Source organism: Agelaius tricolor, unplaced genomic scaffold (assembly GCF_023055355.1).
Source record: "Agelaius tricolor isolate 1412-34295 unplaced genomic scaffold, bAgeTri1.0.p SCAF_4, whole genome shotgun sequence".
NCBI classification, from domain to species: Eukaryota; Metazoa; Chordata; class Aves; order Passeriformes; family Icteridae; genus Agelaius; species Agelaius tricolor.
Window position 1 is genome coordinate 35,156,133 of NW_027269264.1, and position 17,111 is coordinate 35,173,243.

General features: G+C 37.8%; 1 protein-coding gene across 5 annotated transcripts in view; it reads right to left on the reverse strand.

Annotated features, from left to right (window-relative positions):
- The window catches only part of AP3B1 (adaptor related protein complex 3 subunit beta 1), a 153,885-nt gene that overhangs the window by 24,125 nt on the left and 112,649 nt on the right, over nt 1-17,111 (reverse strand). For 4 of the 5 annotated variants that reach the window (XR_011678941.1, XM_071425249.1, XM_071425247.1 and 1 more), the window contains exons 23-24: nt 6,376-6,607; nt 3,377-3,461 (exon numbers count right to left, since the gene is read on the reverse strand). Coding sequence is in view for 4 of the 5 variants with exons in the window: in XM_071425249.1 (XP_071281350.1) it covers nt 3,377-3,461; nt 6,376-6,607 (317 nt within the window). In the remaining variant the exon portion in view is untranslated. Of the gene's footprint in view, nt 1-3,376; nt 3,462-6,375; nt 6,608-14,969; nt 15,040-17,111 lie in introns of those variants that run through there. The other variant, XM_071425251.1, reaches the window with a different exon arrangement.

Sequence of the window (17,111 nt, forward strand, 5' to 3'; positions counted from 1 at the left end):
AAGACAATAAAGATAACACAAGTGGTAGGATTGTTGACATGGTGAACACTAGGAGCTCAAGGATTCAACAAAAACCACACTAACATGGAAATCTTTAACATCTGACATGGGGAAAAAAGGAAGTAATTCCACTGTCAGTGGAGTATTGCAGATACTCTGTTATATCAAGAATCCATTCCAACCTTTTCTCTGCTCAACTGATGCCTACCTGCTTAGCTAAGGCTCAGGTCTCTTACTTGGATGGTGGATATACTAAACTTTAACTAGAATTCAACAAGGTAGCAACCTACCTTGCATATGAGTTAGCCAATAACAAATTGCTCTAAACTCCTAAGCTGTGTATATCCTGCTTGCAAAATGAGAACAAAGTAACACAAAAACAAAGAGTAACATTCAAAAAATCTTTTAAAAGGCTGAGTCCCTCCATTTATTCCTCTTTAACTTTTTGCTTGAGAGGCATTATCATGCAGAACACCAGTGTGGCTGAAATAGCTGCCTCTGGAAGGAGGTGGCGTAAGAAAAATAACAATGAAGAGATGTTCTCCTCACAAGTGCATGCTGTGAACATCCTAATATACATTCTAAATAAATGCATTAGGCACAGTTTTCAAGTTGAGGCATTTCACCCCACTTTAATTAGATGTGTGATCTTGGTAAGGTTTGCTTATCAGAAATAGTATTTGAGCAGGTCTTTCAAAGCTCATTCCTTCAAACCTCTATATTGCAGTTTCTCCTTTATTGTCCTTGACTTGTACAACAAATTCAGAAAAAGATCTAAATATTTTATGACTCATGTTAGTTTTTTTTCTTTATACAGTTTGTATTTATTGAACCACCAGTACAACAGCACATCCCTAAGCTGAAGGGTAGTGTTTGCTATGCAAAACACACAGTCCATGATTGGCATCTAAGACCAATTGATCTACCCATTACCACTATGTCCCTACCCCCACAAGCTTTACTACAAAGCTATTGATTTAAACACTGCCGATCGGTTTCCATTTTCTGATTTTGGGCAGGCCAATTAAGAAAGTGAGTAATTGTGATTACACTGCTTCAGGATCAATTACATTTGATGCAAGATAAAGTGCTCCTCTTAGAACAACGTAAAGAAAATTCTTATGATCAGGAACACTTTACTGCTGAATATATTTCTAGCAAAAATGTAAAATAACTGACAACATCTTTCATAGACATATGTTAATAGGAAATACAAGAATATAGACACCTTTGCGTGCACATTATTTCAACATTTTGACAAACTTCTAGAAGTCATTCCTTCTTTTGGATAAAAGCTTTTTGAAAAGTATAGTAAGTTACAGAGCCTGCAGCTGAGTTCTTTGAGACATTGCTCCCAAAACATCACACTGCACAGTTTCTTCAGTGATACTGAAGATCAGTAGGATTTTGAACAAAATAAGTTTTCAGTGTAAAATAGCAAATTTAATGCAAATAATGTTTTACCTATTTTTATACTATTTTCTAGGAACTAACAGCAAAGAAACAAGGCCCTATCAATTAGTAAAAGAACAAAGCAAGCAATTCCTATTCTTAATTTAATTTTAAACTTAGCTTGAGCGCTTTTGTCATTGGACTCACATTGTCTAAATCATTAAAATGAATACACCACTGAGGTCTGAGGCAAATCTATTTACAGTGATGTTACTCATAGTCTGCTTGGTGTTCAGGAATATTGATCTGTCTTGTTTGTCTAATAGGAAAATAATAAACAATTACTAGGCAATGTTGGAGAAAGTAATCAGTTTTTATATATCACTAATACAGCAGACCTCCCAAAACATAAAGGTGATGATCTGCATAAAATCAATGTGTTATGCTACATTGCTTATCCTCATCACTGCTAAGATTCTTAGCAATAAATGGTGTAAGTTAAAAATCAAATCATTGGTAGACTGAAATGACATACTTGAAAGAAAAATATCTGCTTTATTTTAAAAATTATATTTCTGCTTGATAAACTATCAAGAAGATACTATTTTATAAAATTCAAAATTTATTTAGATAAAGAGAGTCAGAGTCTATGATTTTGAAGCAATTTTGAAACTGCACTGCCTAAAAGGGAAGCTCCTTCCAAACAAACATCAGGCAACAGTTCAAAGCTGTTTCCAAATTCCAGCAGACAGCAAACAGACCAGCTATAAGAGCATGACGTGCATAAACTATATGCTGCAGAGATTTTGCTGGAAGTACAAATATGTGTAAACTGACTATGCAGGAGCATCTACTGTACAAGGAAAAGTTTGAGAAATGGAAAGAAAAAATCCAATAGTAAAACCTCCTTGCCCCCAGAACAAGAAATGTTATTTTAGCAGTGGTACTTTAGGAATCACTTGGGTACATCTCTATTATTAGGATTTTCATGCTATCTCCAGTAACTTGTCAGTTGAACAAGCTGTGCTTAGTAGCAGTATACTAAAATTGCTACAGAAATTTTCCAAAGGAAGAAGTACAGAACTTTAACAAAGGGCTTCCCTTAAACTGAAATGCAGCAATATGAATGTCTATTCAATATCCTTCTTTTTGTACTGAATATTGAAAGCTGTGTTTCTTGCAACAAAACATATAAAAAATCCATTATTTCAAAATATGTAAAAAAAATTGTGTAGACCTATATATGCTTTTGCACAGTTTAAAAACTACATAAACCTGACAATCCCCTAAAAGAAGGTTTCAAGTTTTCTCCCATCCATTTCTCTCCATCCATTTTTTCCCAATGCTGAAATTAACCCATTTTCAAATGCTAGTTTGCAACAGAACTCTCACTGGGTGAACGAGTTCCCTGCTAGCCTAGGAGGCAGAAAGAGGATGTTGCACACGCCAATAATGAGCACAAAAAATGTAAATCAGGCATATTAGACAAGATTTAGTTGGCAAGCCAATTACTTGGTTTCGTTCTCACTATTGATTTAAAAGAATCTACAGTATTTCTTTGGTGGGCAAGTTTTGGGGTTGTTTTCAGGCAGTCATGTTACAACAACCACAAGCACCCATAATAAAGACTCAGGGTAGTAAAATTGCTCACACTATGTGCCATTTTGACTTGTTGTTTCTTAAAAGGGAGAACACACACAAAACACTAAAGTAGAATGGTCAGACATGACTGCTCCTTTCCAGACAATGTTAACAAGAATCCCTAGAAGAGCGGGACAAAAAAATAAAGCTACTAAAAGTAAAACTGAACACTAATAATGTGCTATTTCTCTTAAAACATCGTGGATGTATATAATGTTGTAAATTTTGTTTAATTCTTTGAATATTTAATAAAACAGTGAGTCTGATACCAAGTAGGCTTCCAATGAACACTAGTTTTACATTCCAGGAGCAAAAAATTACCTTCCCCCTCCCAAGAACTTACCATAACTGGAAACTGGCTGTCTGGGTAGAATCACAGAAGTCAATCCCCATTGTAGCAGTAAAGGATCCTCCAGGCTCAAGGCACTCTGCATGAAGAGATTTTTAAGAGATAAAGTACACATGCAAGGCAACAGAAGACATCAGATGCAACCCTCCAAACTTCACATAACTAAAACCCCCAAAAAGCTCTGTAAGAAAAAATCCAACAGCTGTAGTTTTATTACAAATAGGCATTACCCAAATGTCACACTTGCATGTTTAAGCATCCTGGATTCCCCCTCTCACACAGTTAATGCACATGAAATGCTGCCATTTCAGTCTTAGAGCTCTATCAACAGAATAAGGCCTTGTATTAGAAAAGCAAGGAAAGGAAAATTATTTACAGAAAAAAAATTGAAGTGACATCCTTTTAACTGTTCACAGATCCAGCACTGAGATTTCATTTTCAATAACACTGGTTTGCAGATTTAGTTAGTAAATTGCAAAATACAACAAATAAGATCTACATTAATACACACCATAATGGAAAGCTGAGCTTAACATTATTTCATAATTTCTGTGGTTTACTTGTGCCTCAATATTCTACTTGCATTAGCTGGAACCGAGAAGAAGGATTATGAACACTACATGGAAGATGACTTTGTGCTATACAAGCAATGCAGACTGAGACACTCTTGGCAGTGAAGATGTCAGGAGACATACTCATTCTTAGATTCTTGGCTAAATCACTACACTATTTCCCTCATGTTGTAGAGATAAAGCTTTTGTTAAAAACTTGTAAGCTTCCTTGTAAGCTCTTTCTTACATAAGTAAAAACAAACATTGAAGCAGACTTTGCCTTCTCAAGATTACAACGAAGAGCTGAAAGCACACTTAAAAGAGAGGAATTAAAATAAAAAAGAATAGGCAGGCAGAAAAATGTCTGATTTACAGATTATTCATAATGTACCTGATACTTTTCAGGAACTGAAAGTAGATAGCTGCTCCATGACAAAATGTTACAAAATTTAACTATTTGAAGATTAGGTTTGCAACAATGCAGAAAAGATGGAGTTAATGCTGCTGGCTAAAGTCTAAACTAACACTAGGAACTGAGTAGAAAAAAAAGTATTCCAAGGAGTCTATTTAAAGCACTGAAAGTTTAAAGGTTCCAGCTCAAATTCAGAATTAACTTTACCGAACTCTTTGAGCTTAATGTTTTCAAAGGGAGTTTCAAACACACTTAACAACAAGAAAGTGTTGTGCACAGGGATTTGGGTGAAATAATTTAACTATTTCTACTGGAAGTATTGGGACAATTGTCAACAGTACTTTGAGTGACTGAAGCAAAACTAGACTTATATTCCAGCAGGAATACCTGTCTATGCTGACACTTCTTCTTCTGTTGGGTCTGCTAAGTAAATGGTAGGATGTGTTTTCCAAACACTGGAAACACAAAATGTAAGAACAGGGTATATAGGCTTAGTCCTACACAAAATTATAAAGAATACAGAAAATTTGCATTCAAGCAAGAAAAAAAAATTTTGGAAGAACTACAGAGCTTATTTTCTGCAGAAGAAACCAATAGCTTTTCAGGACAAATACTGCAATGTCTTTCTTGGGGAAATAAATACTTTACAAGGTAGGATTGTTTTGTGGAGCTCAAGGAACCCAAAGTGGATAATTCATTAATTCCACTTTTTTTCCCCCCATGCTTTTATGTGAGACAAGTGAATGTTACTGTTAATTGCTACGATTGTGGGTATAGTATCTCCTGTGGTTACTGTGGGTAACAGTAACAGTGGGTTACTGTTAATTGCTATACTATTGTGGGTATAGTATCTCCTGATCTGATTTACTGTATTTCTAGATTTCTACTGGTAAGCCTTTGTGCTTTATTTCTTTAAAATGTTTGCAGGTAGGGATATAAAATGAAGCCCATGGGCAAAACTAACTTGACATTTCAATTCTGAGCTGGACTTATTTTGAGGAATAAGCAGCAAAATGTTCACTTAAAAAACCCCAAACTAATAGAATTCTAAAAGTAACTGCCTTGATCAAGTACGCATCATTACCAAGATGCAAAAAGTTATTATTATTAATTTTAACTATGATATAAACTATAGTACTGGACAACTGCTTTTGTAGCTATTTGGTGTAAATCTGCATAATCTTTTCTATGTTAACAAAATTATTTCAATAGTTTACAGCCATTTAATACAAACGTCTTAGCTACTTAAAATAATAATCTTTAGTTCACTGTCCTGCTTTAAGAACATGTTCCTGTATTCTTTTATCATGATACATATTCACATAATAATGTAGTTAATTGAAAGAAAGGAATTTTTATTATGAAACAGAGACACTTCTGCTCCTTCTGCTTATACCACAATGTCCTAAAATAAAGAACTGTTGAGAAAAGAAAGCAGATTGTGTATACAGGTATTAATCTTGAAAAATCTTGCTGTGATCTGTGCTCTTTCTGAAGTTTTATACTCTTTTCCACAGAAATGTAGCAAAAAACCATCCTGATTACAAAGTAGAAAGTAAAACAATTTAGATCAGGTCTCACTACACATTGCTTTTTATCTAATCTAAGCAGACACAATTTGTGGAACTATGGTAGACACAAGCCAAACTAAAACATACACTTCCACTCTACTGCCATAAGCTCACAATGGCAATGCTCTGAGCCACCAATATATGTAACACATTTAGATTCACTTAAAGATAAGTAAGAAAATAATTGTGAATATATAACCAAAACCTCCTTTTTAATAGAAGCCCATAATAGCCAGTCAGTAAAATAAGACAGTAAGAGAATCAAAGTTTGTAGGCATGCAGAAAGGTTTGGTCTTAACAAGTTAATAGCTGATGAGTGTCTGTGTAGATATGTACACCTACGCTCCCCACCACACACACATATATGAATATACATGTAACTATGCAAAACCACTTTCCTCTATTTGGAATTTTGCTGAAGATTAAGAACCTGATTTTTTTGAGATAGGATATAGTTACCTATTGGATTAAACTCATGCATCCTCATGCCTGGAGGTAATTTCTTCTCTCCAATGTGAATGTTCTCTATCTTCTGATCAGTTGTGTTTGTTACTGTCACTTGCACAGGTACCATAAGATCACCAAAAATGCCTGGCTGTCTTGAGAAGTGATAATGGGCTGCTAATCCTTTCCCACTCATTCGATGAAGCAGTTCATGTGTTTTTGTTGGCACAGAGACTTGCATAGTGACCTGTTAAGTATAACACAATAGTTGGCAAATGCTGTAAGTCAAGAACAGTTAAAATGACAATTGAATACTGCATTTTTCACTCAGTTAGAGCACCTGCTTTTAAGTTGGAATTTTAGTGAACCAGAAACCTGTGAAATACATAAGCAAATTGCAGTAATAAATATCAGATACAGAGCCCAAAACCATTTCTGGTGCTGAAAATACCTTTGTTGTAGCTATCTCACTTTCCACTATAAAACTGTTTTCAATTTTTTAGCTTTACAGTTAGTTATTAAATTATCACGTTTTTTAAGAGTTACAGTTAGTTATGTTTTTTCCAGAAAAAAACATTCTGTGCATCAGAATTCAAGGGTATTCCCAAAGTAGTGAGAAATTGTCTTCTGTTTCTCTTGTTAAAACCACAAAAAATGTTGTCTAACAATTACACTGCTGAAACAGTAAAAACATAGTTATATAGAGCAGAAAGATGCTGACACTTTTTAAATAGTCTTGCTGCTAGAAGCAATAAGAAAAATCCCAAGGATGTTTCAGTCCGTTCTATCCTGCAGAAAAAGCATAAAGAAAAGACATTCAGTGTGGAAACAAAATCCCAGATACTTCTGACAAGGAAGTAATGAGCTCAAAAGTAAGGAGTTTAAGAAATATGAAAACAAGTGAATTTGAGTACTTTACACAAGTTTTAAGGAAAGATCAGAGTTAGTTCAAATTATATTTATAAAATAATGACCTGTGACATCACATGACCACTCTTACAAGTAACAAAAAAATGACTGGAAAAGGTATAATTTGTATGGACCTTCACAGTTACTGAAAACTCAAAAACATCTTTGAATAGAAGTCCCAAATTTCCACAGATTAATAGTCTTCTTAGTTTTCTAGAAATAACTGTCAAGGTCAAACTCTCAAAAAAATGCCTCAGTTGTCAAGAAATAATAAAGGAAATACCTTGAATAATGAATGCCTTATTGGTACAGAGAAAGAGACAATAACTGTAAGAGGTTATTAGCAGTCAAATTAGTATGCTATTTGAACCATTACTCAAATAATGACAAAACTCAAGTTTTAAGATGGAATTTAAACCTTATTTTTAAGTTTTAAGCGCAGCCTCTGGCTTTTAATATTCAATTCAATTTGAGCAGGACATGCATAATAGAAAAGTTATTTCATGAAATGGTTCTCTCATTTTACATTAGCAAGTTTAAGATCTATGTTTGATTCATGTTAACAAAAGTATTTTGCAGTACATTAGCATCTTTGCGTTAACTTAGGGCTGGCTTTATTAATGATAATTATTAATAGGAATGAAAACTTAAAAAGTAGTCAGAAGTCAGTCAAGTAGATATACAGAAACATAGAGCCATTGAGGCTGGAAAAGATATCTAAGTTCTGTGTCCAACTGTTTACCCAGCCCTGCCATCTTCAGTAAACCATGTTCCTAGGTGTCACACTCACATGCTTTCTGAAGACTCCCAAGATTAGTGATTCCACCACTTCCCTGGCCAGCCCATTCCAATGCCTGATAATTTTTTCAGTGAAGAATTTTTTTCCTAATACCCAACCTAAATCTCCCCTGGCCAAACAGGAGGCTATTTCCTCTTTTTCTATCATTTACCCGGGAGAAGAGGCCAACCCCCACCTGGCTACACCCTCCTTTCAAACAGCTGTAGAGTGACAAGGTCCCTCCTGAGCTTCCTTTTCTCTAGGATAACAACCCCCAGCTCCCTCACCAGACTTGTGCTCCAGACCCTTTCCCAGCTCCATTGTTTTTTTGTGGACTTGCTCCAGCACCAGAATGATCTTCTTATAATGAGTAGCCCAGAACTGGACACAGCACTGGAGGTGTGGCCTCCCCAGTGCCCAGCACAGGGGGCCAATCCCTGCCCTGGCCCTGCTGGCCACAGCATTGCTGATCCAGGCCAGGATGCCATTGGCCTTCTTGGCCACCTGGGCACAGCCTGGCTCATGTTCAGCTGCTGTCACCAGCACCCCCAGGTCCTTCCCAGCCACTCTGCCCCAGCCTGTGGAGCTGCCTGGGGTTGCTGTGACCCAAGGGCAGGACCCAGCACTGGGCCTTGTTGAACCTCACACCATTGGCCTCAGCCTTTTGGACCTTTGCCTTTTACCAACCTGTGCTGGCTAGGCCAGATCCCCTGGTTGTCCTACCTGTGCTGCATGATGGCACCCAGGATGAGCTGCTCTAAAATGCATACACATAGAGAAAAACGGTGTCACTATAGTTAAATCAGTAACACTGATTCAAGTTTTACTGAATCCCTTTTGTAATTTTTAGAGATTTTAATCTATGCCTATGCCCCCTTCAGCATTATTTCTTCTTTCAGTAATAAAAAGCTTGTGAGACCATTCACTTTTATTTTCAACATCATACTATACGTAGCAGCAAAACCACACAGGATCCTCAGAATAATGACATTATGTTTAAGTCATCTTTCTTTGTACACAACATTAATTTTCACTTGCATTTAATGTGGCAGTACTGAAAATAAATAAAACATACATATGTTGAACAAAGCAATTTAATTCTGGAAAATTGGAGTTTTCAAAACCTCTACTTGCTAGTAAGGATTTTGAGCTGACAAAGGCTGATGTGACTGTAATGTGATGTATTTAACAGCTGCCATCAGTCTGGTAAGCAGTTTTTTGTTTTAATTCTAAAATTTTTAAAGTAGTTGCGATAAAACCCATGGGGCAGGTACCTGCAATCACTCTAGGGTTAAAATAAAACCACACAGAGTTAACAGAACAAGAAGCATCTACTAACCAGGAGATAATCTCCTACAAATCTTACACAGCATGTTTAAATAATAGAAGTCGTTTGTGTACCTTTGGATGGTTTATGAAAATAACCAATCAATTCTGCAGACACAACATTATTTCTAAAGGAAATCTATGTGACTCATGATGCCTGCAGATACACAGAGACAAACCACACATATTTTATCAGTTTATTACAGTAAGCAAATAAGCGTGGAATGAGAGTGCACATAACTGTCTACTTAATGCTTACTGAAACATTTATAAGAGCTGTTATCTCCCTAATAACAGACAGACAGTGTGCAATTTTAGAGAGGAGAAAAGCTTCATATTTTTTAACACTTCACTAAAAAGTAACTGAAGAGTGTAAAATGAAAAATACTCTGTGCAGTTAGCTGGTAATGGACCATATTATCAACTCAAGTTAGATTTATAGGATACAAACTAGTCACTAATAGTTATTTTATGACAGAGTGTGTCTGCTTTTTTGGGTTTAGATTATTAAGATTAAACTCGCAAAACTTTTTTTTATACAGCTGTTTAGAAAGACAGTAAAAAAAATTAAAATACTGACTGTCCTCCCACCCCATTTTGACTGAAAGCAACCACATGTAGGGACTCCACACTGATACTGTACGTTTACACTTTCTTGGTACCAATTGGTCTAGCCAAAAGGCTAACTGCACATGCTGAAAGATAAAACATCACCCTAAAAGAAGTATCTTTAAACTAGCTCTTGTATAAGAACAAGAGCAACATCAGGGTTCTGCCCCCCTCCCCCCCACCAATCATGGAGAAAAAAAGGGAAAAGTGTAAGATCACTGACAGTAGTAGTTGTGGCTTTCTTTATTGCAACTAAGCTAACTAGTTACAAACCACTGAATCCTCCCAATATGAACATGTTTCTTTTTGCCAGCTCAGTAAGTTCTTATTAATTAAGCTTACATTGATGCAAAAAACTATTTTCCCTAATTATTTAAAATAAAAATCACTATATGGCTTATTAAACCTACTACAGAAAAGAGAGGCGGTCATACATTCCTCTCCGCAGTACCGCAGAGTCACAAAGAATCAGAATGGTTTGGTCTGAGAGAGATCTTAAAGAAGCATTGTTACTATTAATACTATTATTACCACAGACACAAAATTCTGTTTGTTTTCTTTTGTACTTATTCTTTAGTATAAAAATCCTGCAATAATGAACATAGACTTATTTTGATCATAGCTCATAAATATGTTTGGATAAAATATGTATTATTAAGAAAATAAATTTGCTTCTAAGGATGAGGAAAATTATAATTCTACTCCTCTAATTTACATTCTGTTAAAGCAGTGGACTACAACATTTAATCTAAGTAATCCTCCTACTGGCAATATCTATGACATAATCCAAGAATTACCTACTGAGCTGTGAGAGCTATAACCTCTCTCACACTCATAGTGAGGCTATGCTCCAGTAACTCTGCAACAGCTAAGAGGAGAAGGGCTATCACACAGTCCAGCCACATTTACATGATCTTTCAACTGAAGCCATGAGAGCAACTTAACTATAATTTTTTAGTATTAGGAGAAAGGTGGAAAAACATAAAAACAAAAGTAAGCTAGTGGCAGGAAATATGATCTTTTGCTCAATTAACAGTTATATATTACTCACAGTCACCAGGCAATATCTCCCTCATACAGCTCTTAAAAAAAACAACTATTAATTCATAAATAGATAAAATAAAGTGCAAGCAAAGAATGTCAGCTTCCTAGTTTGTATTATTTCAAGAGGCTGTTGGAAATCCCAACATTACAGCATACCTAAGTCACAAAATAACATGGATTGCCAAAGTGATGACAGAATCCCCTGACAGGGAGCAAGGAAACCACACAAGAAATCAAGATAGCTCCTATTTTGTACAATCTAAGAAAAGCACTGGATACCGTCATTTTATTTGGGCTAATTTACCTAGGCATACAGACACTCAAGGACATATGCTGAATTTTGGAAAACACTTTTCACCAAAGGTGCCTCTAACTGCTCTACATCTACCAAATATCTTCTAAAAGCATACATCCTAACTCCTTTCTTTTTGTGTTGTCACCAACTTTTAGGCTTCACACTTCCTGTAATTAATAACATGTCAATGAGGCTAATTGAAAGTTACCATATTAATGATTGTATCTTTAAACCGTTACTGGATTCAGACAATTTCAGACACTATAAAACGAGTTCCCAGAATTGTTACTTGATTTCAATATTGATAGATTAATACTTTAGATTAATACTTTTGTCTCCAAAACCTTGCAAGAAAAATAAAAATCAAAAGAAATAAAACTCAAAACAGCTCAAATAGCTTCCACTGATTTTTAAATCACCCAGAGATAGATCTCAAACAAAAGACCACTTTTATTATGCTGCCCATAGTCTGCTTCTGTAACATTGCCAAAATTAAATGTTTCTCTGCCCTTTTTTTTTTAACTGTAATATTTGTACATTTGTATGACTTCAAATCATCCTTCCAAGAAGAATCACATGCTCAAGGTAATCATAGAATGGCTTGGATTGGAAGGAATCATAAAGATCATCAAGCTCCAATGTGCCTGCCATGGGCAGGCACACCTTTCACTAGGTCAGGTTGGTGAGAGCTCTTGCCTGGCCTTGAACACTTCCGGGGATAGGGTATTCATAACTTGACTGGACTGTTCCAGTGCCTCACCACCCTCACAGAACAGAATTTCTTCACGATATCTAATTTAAACCTGCCTTCTTTCAGTCTGAATCCATGCCCCTTGTCCTGTCACTGTAGGCTCTTGTAAAAAGTCCCTCTTCACCTTTCTTGTGGACTCCCTTCAGGTACCAGAAGGCTGCAATTAAGTCACTCCAAAGCTTTCTCTTTTCCAGCCTTTCCTCACAGGAGAGGTGCTCCATCCCTCTGATCATCTCTGTGGCCTCCTCTGGACTCCCTCCAGCAGGTCCCTGTCCTTCCTGTGCTGGGAGCCCAGAGCTGATGCAGCCCTGCAGGTGGGGTCTCAGCAGGGCAGGGCAGAGGGGCAGAATCCCCTCCCTGGCCCTGCTGCCCACCCTGCTCTGGATGCAGCCCAGGACACGTGTGGCTCTCTGGGCTGGGAGTGCCCATGGCTGGGTCATGTCCAGCCTCAGCCACCAGCACCCCCAATTCCTTCTGGGCAGGGCTGCTGGGATCTGTTCATCCCCAGCCTGGGCTGGTACCAGGGCTGCTCTGACCCACAGGCAGCACCTTGCACTTTGCCTTGGTAAACTGCATGAAATACCCATAAGCTCTTATGAGAGAACTTGTCCATTTGCCTCTGGATGGCATCCTGTCCTTTAGGTCTGGCAACTGTACCACTTCATGTGGTGTCATCTGCAAATTTGCTGAGGGTGCACTTGATCCCTTTGTCTGTCATTAATGAAGATACTAAATAACACTGGTTCCTGAGTGACACCACTTTATCACTGATGTCCATCAGGACTCTGAGATGCTGACCACCACTCTCTGGAATGCGGCCATCCAAACACTTTCTTATCCATAAAACAGTCCACCCATCAAGTACATCTCTCCAATTAGACAGAGGGGGAGGCAAAATAGGGAGAGCAGGAGGGCAGGATGAAAGGAGCCCAAAACCACAGGGAAATCCCACTTGTCCCATTATCCCTCTTCATGCTTGGATCCCATCTGATCCCCACACCCTACTTCATTGCAATTTAACCTTTTATGATGGTACTTCTAGTACCCCAGTGTCCTACCCTTTTCCCAGCTCCTATCACTTGTAGTGGACCATGTCAAAGGCTTTACTGAAGTCCAGAAAAATGCTATCTGTAACCCTTCCCTTACCCACTGATGCAGTCAACCCATCACAGCCACTGCTTGGTCAGACAGGACCTGCCCTTCCTGTAGCCATGCAACTACATCAGCCAATTCCCTCAGGACTCTGGGATGCATCTCCTTGGGTACATTCAGGTTCCTCAGGTGGTCACAAACCTCACCATCTCTTCCAGTGGGAAGGACCTGGCTCTCCCAGTCCTCATCCTCTTATCCATTCAGTCAAGAGGTGTGGGAAGAGTTTCCCATTGAAGACTAAGGCAAAAGTTGTTAAGAACCTCAGCCTTCTCTATTTCTGTTGTTACCAGTTCTCCGGTTTTCCAGTGCTGTTTATTAGAGAGGGTACCCCTTCTTTGACCTTCTTTTCCTGGTTAATGTACCTGTAGAAGCCCTTCCCATTATTCTTTGTGTCCCTTGCCAGGTTCAGGTCCAGTTTTGTTGCCTTGGCCTTTCTCACGGCCTACCTACACAGCTGTGCTTCATCTCCAAACTCTTCTAGGTCACCTGTCCTGGTTTCTTTCCCTTAACTTTGACCAGCAAATTCCTACTCAGCCATGCCGGTCACTTGCCCCCCTTGGCTGATTTCTTGCTCCTGAGGATTGCCAGCTCTCATGCTGTTTGGAAGAACTGAATAAAGATCTGCCAGCTCTTTTCTACTCCCTTGTCCCTGAGGGCAGTCTGTCAGGGGATCTCACAGACTAGGTTTCCAAAGGACTGGAAGTCTGCTTTCCTAAAGTTCAAGAGCTGAACTTTTACTCCTTACCCAAGCCCTATCCTTCAGGGCTGCACACTCCAGCAGTGTGTGATCCCTGCAGCCCAGGCTGCCTCCAGTCCTGGTGCCCAGTTAGCTCACTTGCACTGGTGACCAACAGATCCTGTACCACATTCCCTCTGGCAGGGCTGTCTTCACCTGGCTCTGGAAGTTATCCTCCACGCATTCCAGGAGTCTCCTGGATTGCCTCAGCCCTCCAAGCTACTTTCCCAACAGCTGCTGGGGTGGCTGAGTTCCCCTGCAGGCCATGACCCTCAGGCACAATGCCTCCTGTGCTGGAGCAGGAAGGTTTGGTCCATGGGCTCCCCTTGGTCAGGTGGCTGTAGCAGAGCCCAGCCAAAGGTTCCCTTTGTTGCCTCAGTCTCTGACTCCTACCCACAGCTTTCCACCTGCTCACAGATATAAGCTGTGAATCCAGAGATGATCAAAATCTTTGGTAGTACTAAATTATCTATTTTCTAATACTTTTATATCCCTTAGATTTTTTCATACGGTTTTCTTAAAATAGAATCAGCTAAACACAATTGCAGTTACTCTACATAAACTATTGCTCTTTGAGCATAAATATGACTATACCATATAAAGGAACGAGAATTGGGCCTTAACCTGGAGTTCATGAACAGCAGAAAAATCTTAGCAGTTCCATACCAGACTAATCAAGAACTTTCAAAACAGAGTGTGCACCTGTTCTGTGTAACTGGAGGCCAGTGAGACAGCTTGCATTTTGCATAAATAATGGAGCCTAAAGCTTTGTATTACAATAACACCTGGTTTTAGGTGAGATTTGGCATCTTTGCCTTTTTCTTCTACTGAACATAATGAATCACATGAATAATCAAATGAAAATATTAGTAAAATCTTTTTAAATGTCACATAAGAAAAAACTCCATTAGCAACAAAATGAGAATATTCTCATGATTAAGTCTAAGTTATTAAACAAGCATGAAAGGAAGCGCTAAAGTCAGTCACATAATTATGGGATACAAACCTTGGTATAAATTCAGAAGTACACATTCTCTTCCAGAAGGTCTGCTGGGACCATTAGTGGCCTATAAAAAGGGCTTAAAAAGACACGAGGGAAAATTTTTTTGTAGGAACACTAACAGAAAATTCCTACACTTCAACTGGTAAAATTCATATCTGTGTATGGGATAGCTCAAGATTTTCTGTCCTTTTGTCCTATGTATGATTCCACGAGGTGAAAACCACATGGTCTGGTGGCTGATGCATATGTGAGACTTTCATCAAGCAGCACAAAACACTTAGTCATTAGGTGTTTCAAATAAAAGGCATTCTCCCAATACAAAACCAAGTAATTTACTTCAATTCAGTGATTCCATTCTTCCACTGACCACTAAATGGCAAAGTCTGAGAACCACACTTCGAGGTATGGTTTAGTGGTGGCCTCAGCAGTGTTAGGTTTGCAGTGGGACTCAATGGTCTTTTTCAAACTCAATGATTCTTTGATTCTCTGATTACCTGAAGTAGTTCAGGAGTTAGAAAAACAGAGTAAGGTGTCAGCCTCACCTTGCATCCTAATTATGAATTTGAAATAGTGGACATTACTGAGAAGGATTAATATGGATTTTGGCATTGAGTCTAAATGACTTCAAAGAAGTTCCTACAAATGGTTTCTAGTACAGTATTTTGATTTTTGGCAAACAGCCAGTACTCCAGAGACCTCTAAAGTGAAAACACACTGTACTCTACTGGCCATAATGTACAATCTTACAGTTAGATTTATACAATAACAACTCCTGCATATTGGTTCCTTTCAATAGAAGCATCTAGCTCATTTTTCCCCAGAAAAGGACATAATCTGTTGGGAAAAGTGTATAATTTAATTGAAACACATATTACACTTGTGGGTAATAACACAGTATTACCCACAAGCCAAAGTGAATTCTACTTTTAATTCACTATATTAAAAATCTAGTACAGGTATTTACGAATGCCAGCATATAAATTACATCTTTTCCACCTTCATACAACTATATTTGAATCTCGTTCACTACACTGTTGTTGAAGAATGCAACATGTTATTCTGGCTTCTATCAGGATGATCCTAATTCACAGTAGACTACTCACAAGGACAAAAACCTGAAATAAGCACTGAACTCACTGCATGTAGACATCTGTGTCAGCACTTCCTCAATGCAGGAGAAGAATCTCTGTGTGCACCACACTACATCTCTTATACTTGATATTGACGTGCCAATTTTCTCCAAGTTTTATTTAATTATACACATAATATTTTAACCTAAACGAATCCATAGTCCTTAGACTGCAAAAAATTACAGCTGATCTGAGGCCATGACAACATTGTTTTTCTGTGTTTTGCTTTCCTTAAGCTTTGTTTTCCACCCTTAAAAAGCAAGAAAAAAAAATCCTGCACTAGTTAGTAGTCTGTTAAGCAACGAAGAGGTTTATTTAAAACAAATTACCTTCAGTTTATTTGTTTAAATTTAAAAGCACTATTGTTTTGACTCAGGAATAAAATTCGTGGTGTCAAAAGACATATTCACCCTTCTCAACAACATTTCTTTTCACACTCATAAGAAGAAACACCACCCAATCCCACCCACACTGCTCAGAACAATGCAAGCAACATCAAGCACAGCATGCTGCCGTCAAAAGTCTCACCCCATGGATGTCTCTAATGAAGGCTCCACTGTGCACACACAGACACTGAATGTAGGCAGTAGCTGTGGCCATGGTTAAGGCCTTTAACTATGTGGATGACTGATGGCAAATTAGGCAGGTAACTTTTTCTCATCTACTTTTGCAATTATCTTGGTCCTACTAATGTAGAGTATTACTGTTACTATTGTCCAAGACTGCCACAGATTGTTAGCTCACTGAGCATAAATGCAACTGCAGGAAGACTGTGACAATGACCATTATTAAAACTTAGTCCATTTTAAAACATCTTTTAGTACATATTATTACTAAAATACATAGTATTTCATATTAGTTCAAATTTATGATTCATGTAGCAAGCATACATTCTAATGGTGCTGCTGTTACACTGAAGGTCCTTCAGTGTAAACAGTAGAATGATTTTTATACAGTTTTTCATAAACCATTACAATGCAGTAATAGTACAGTTTTACACAAACCACCTTTTACAGTC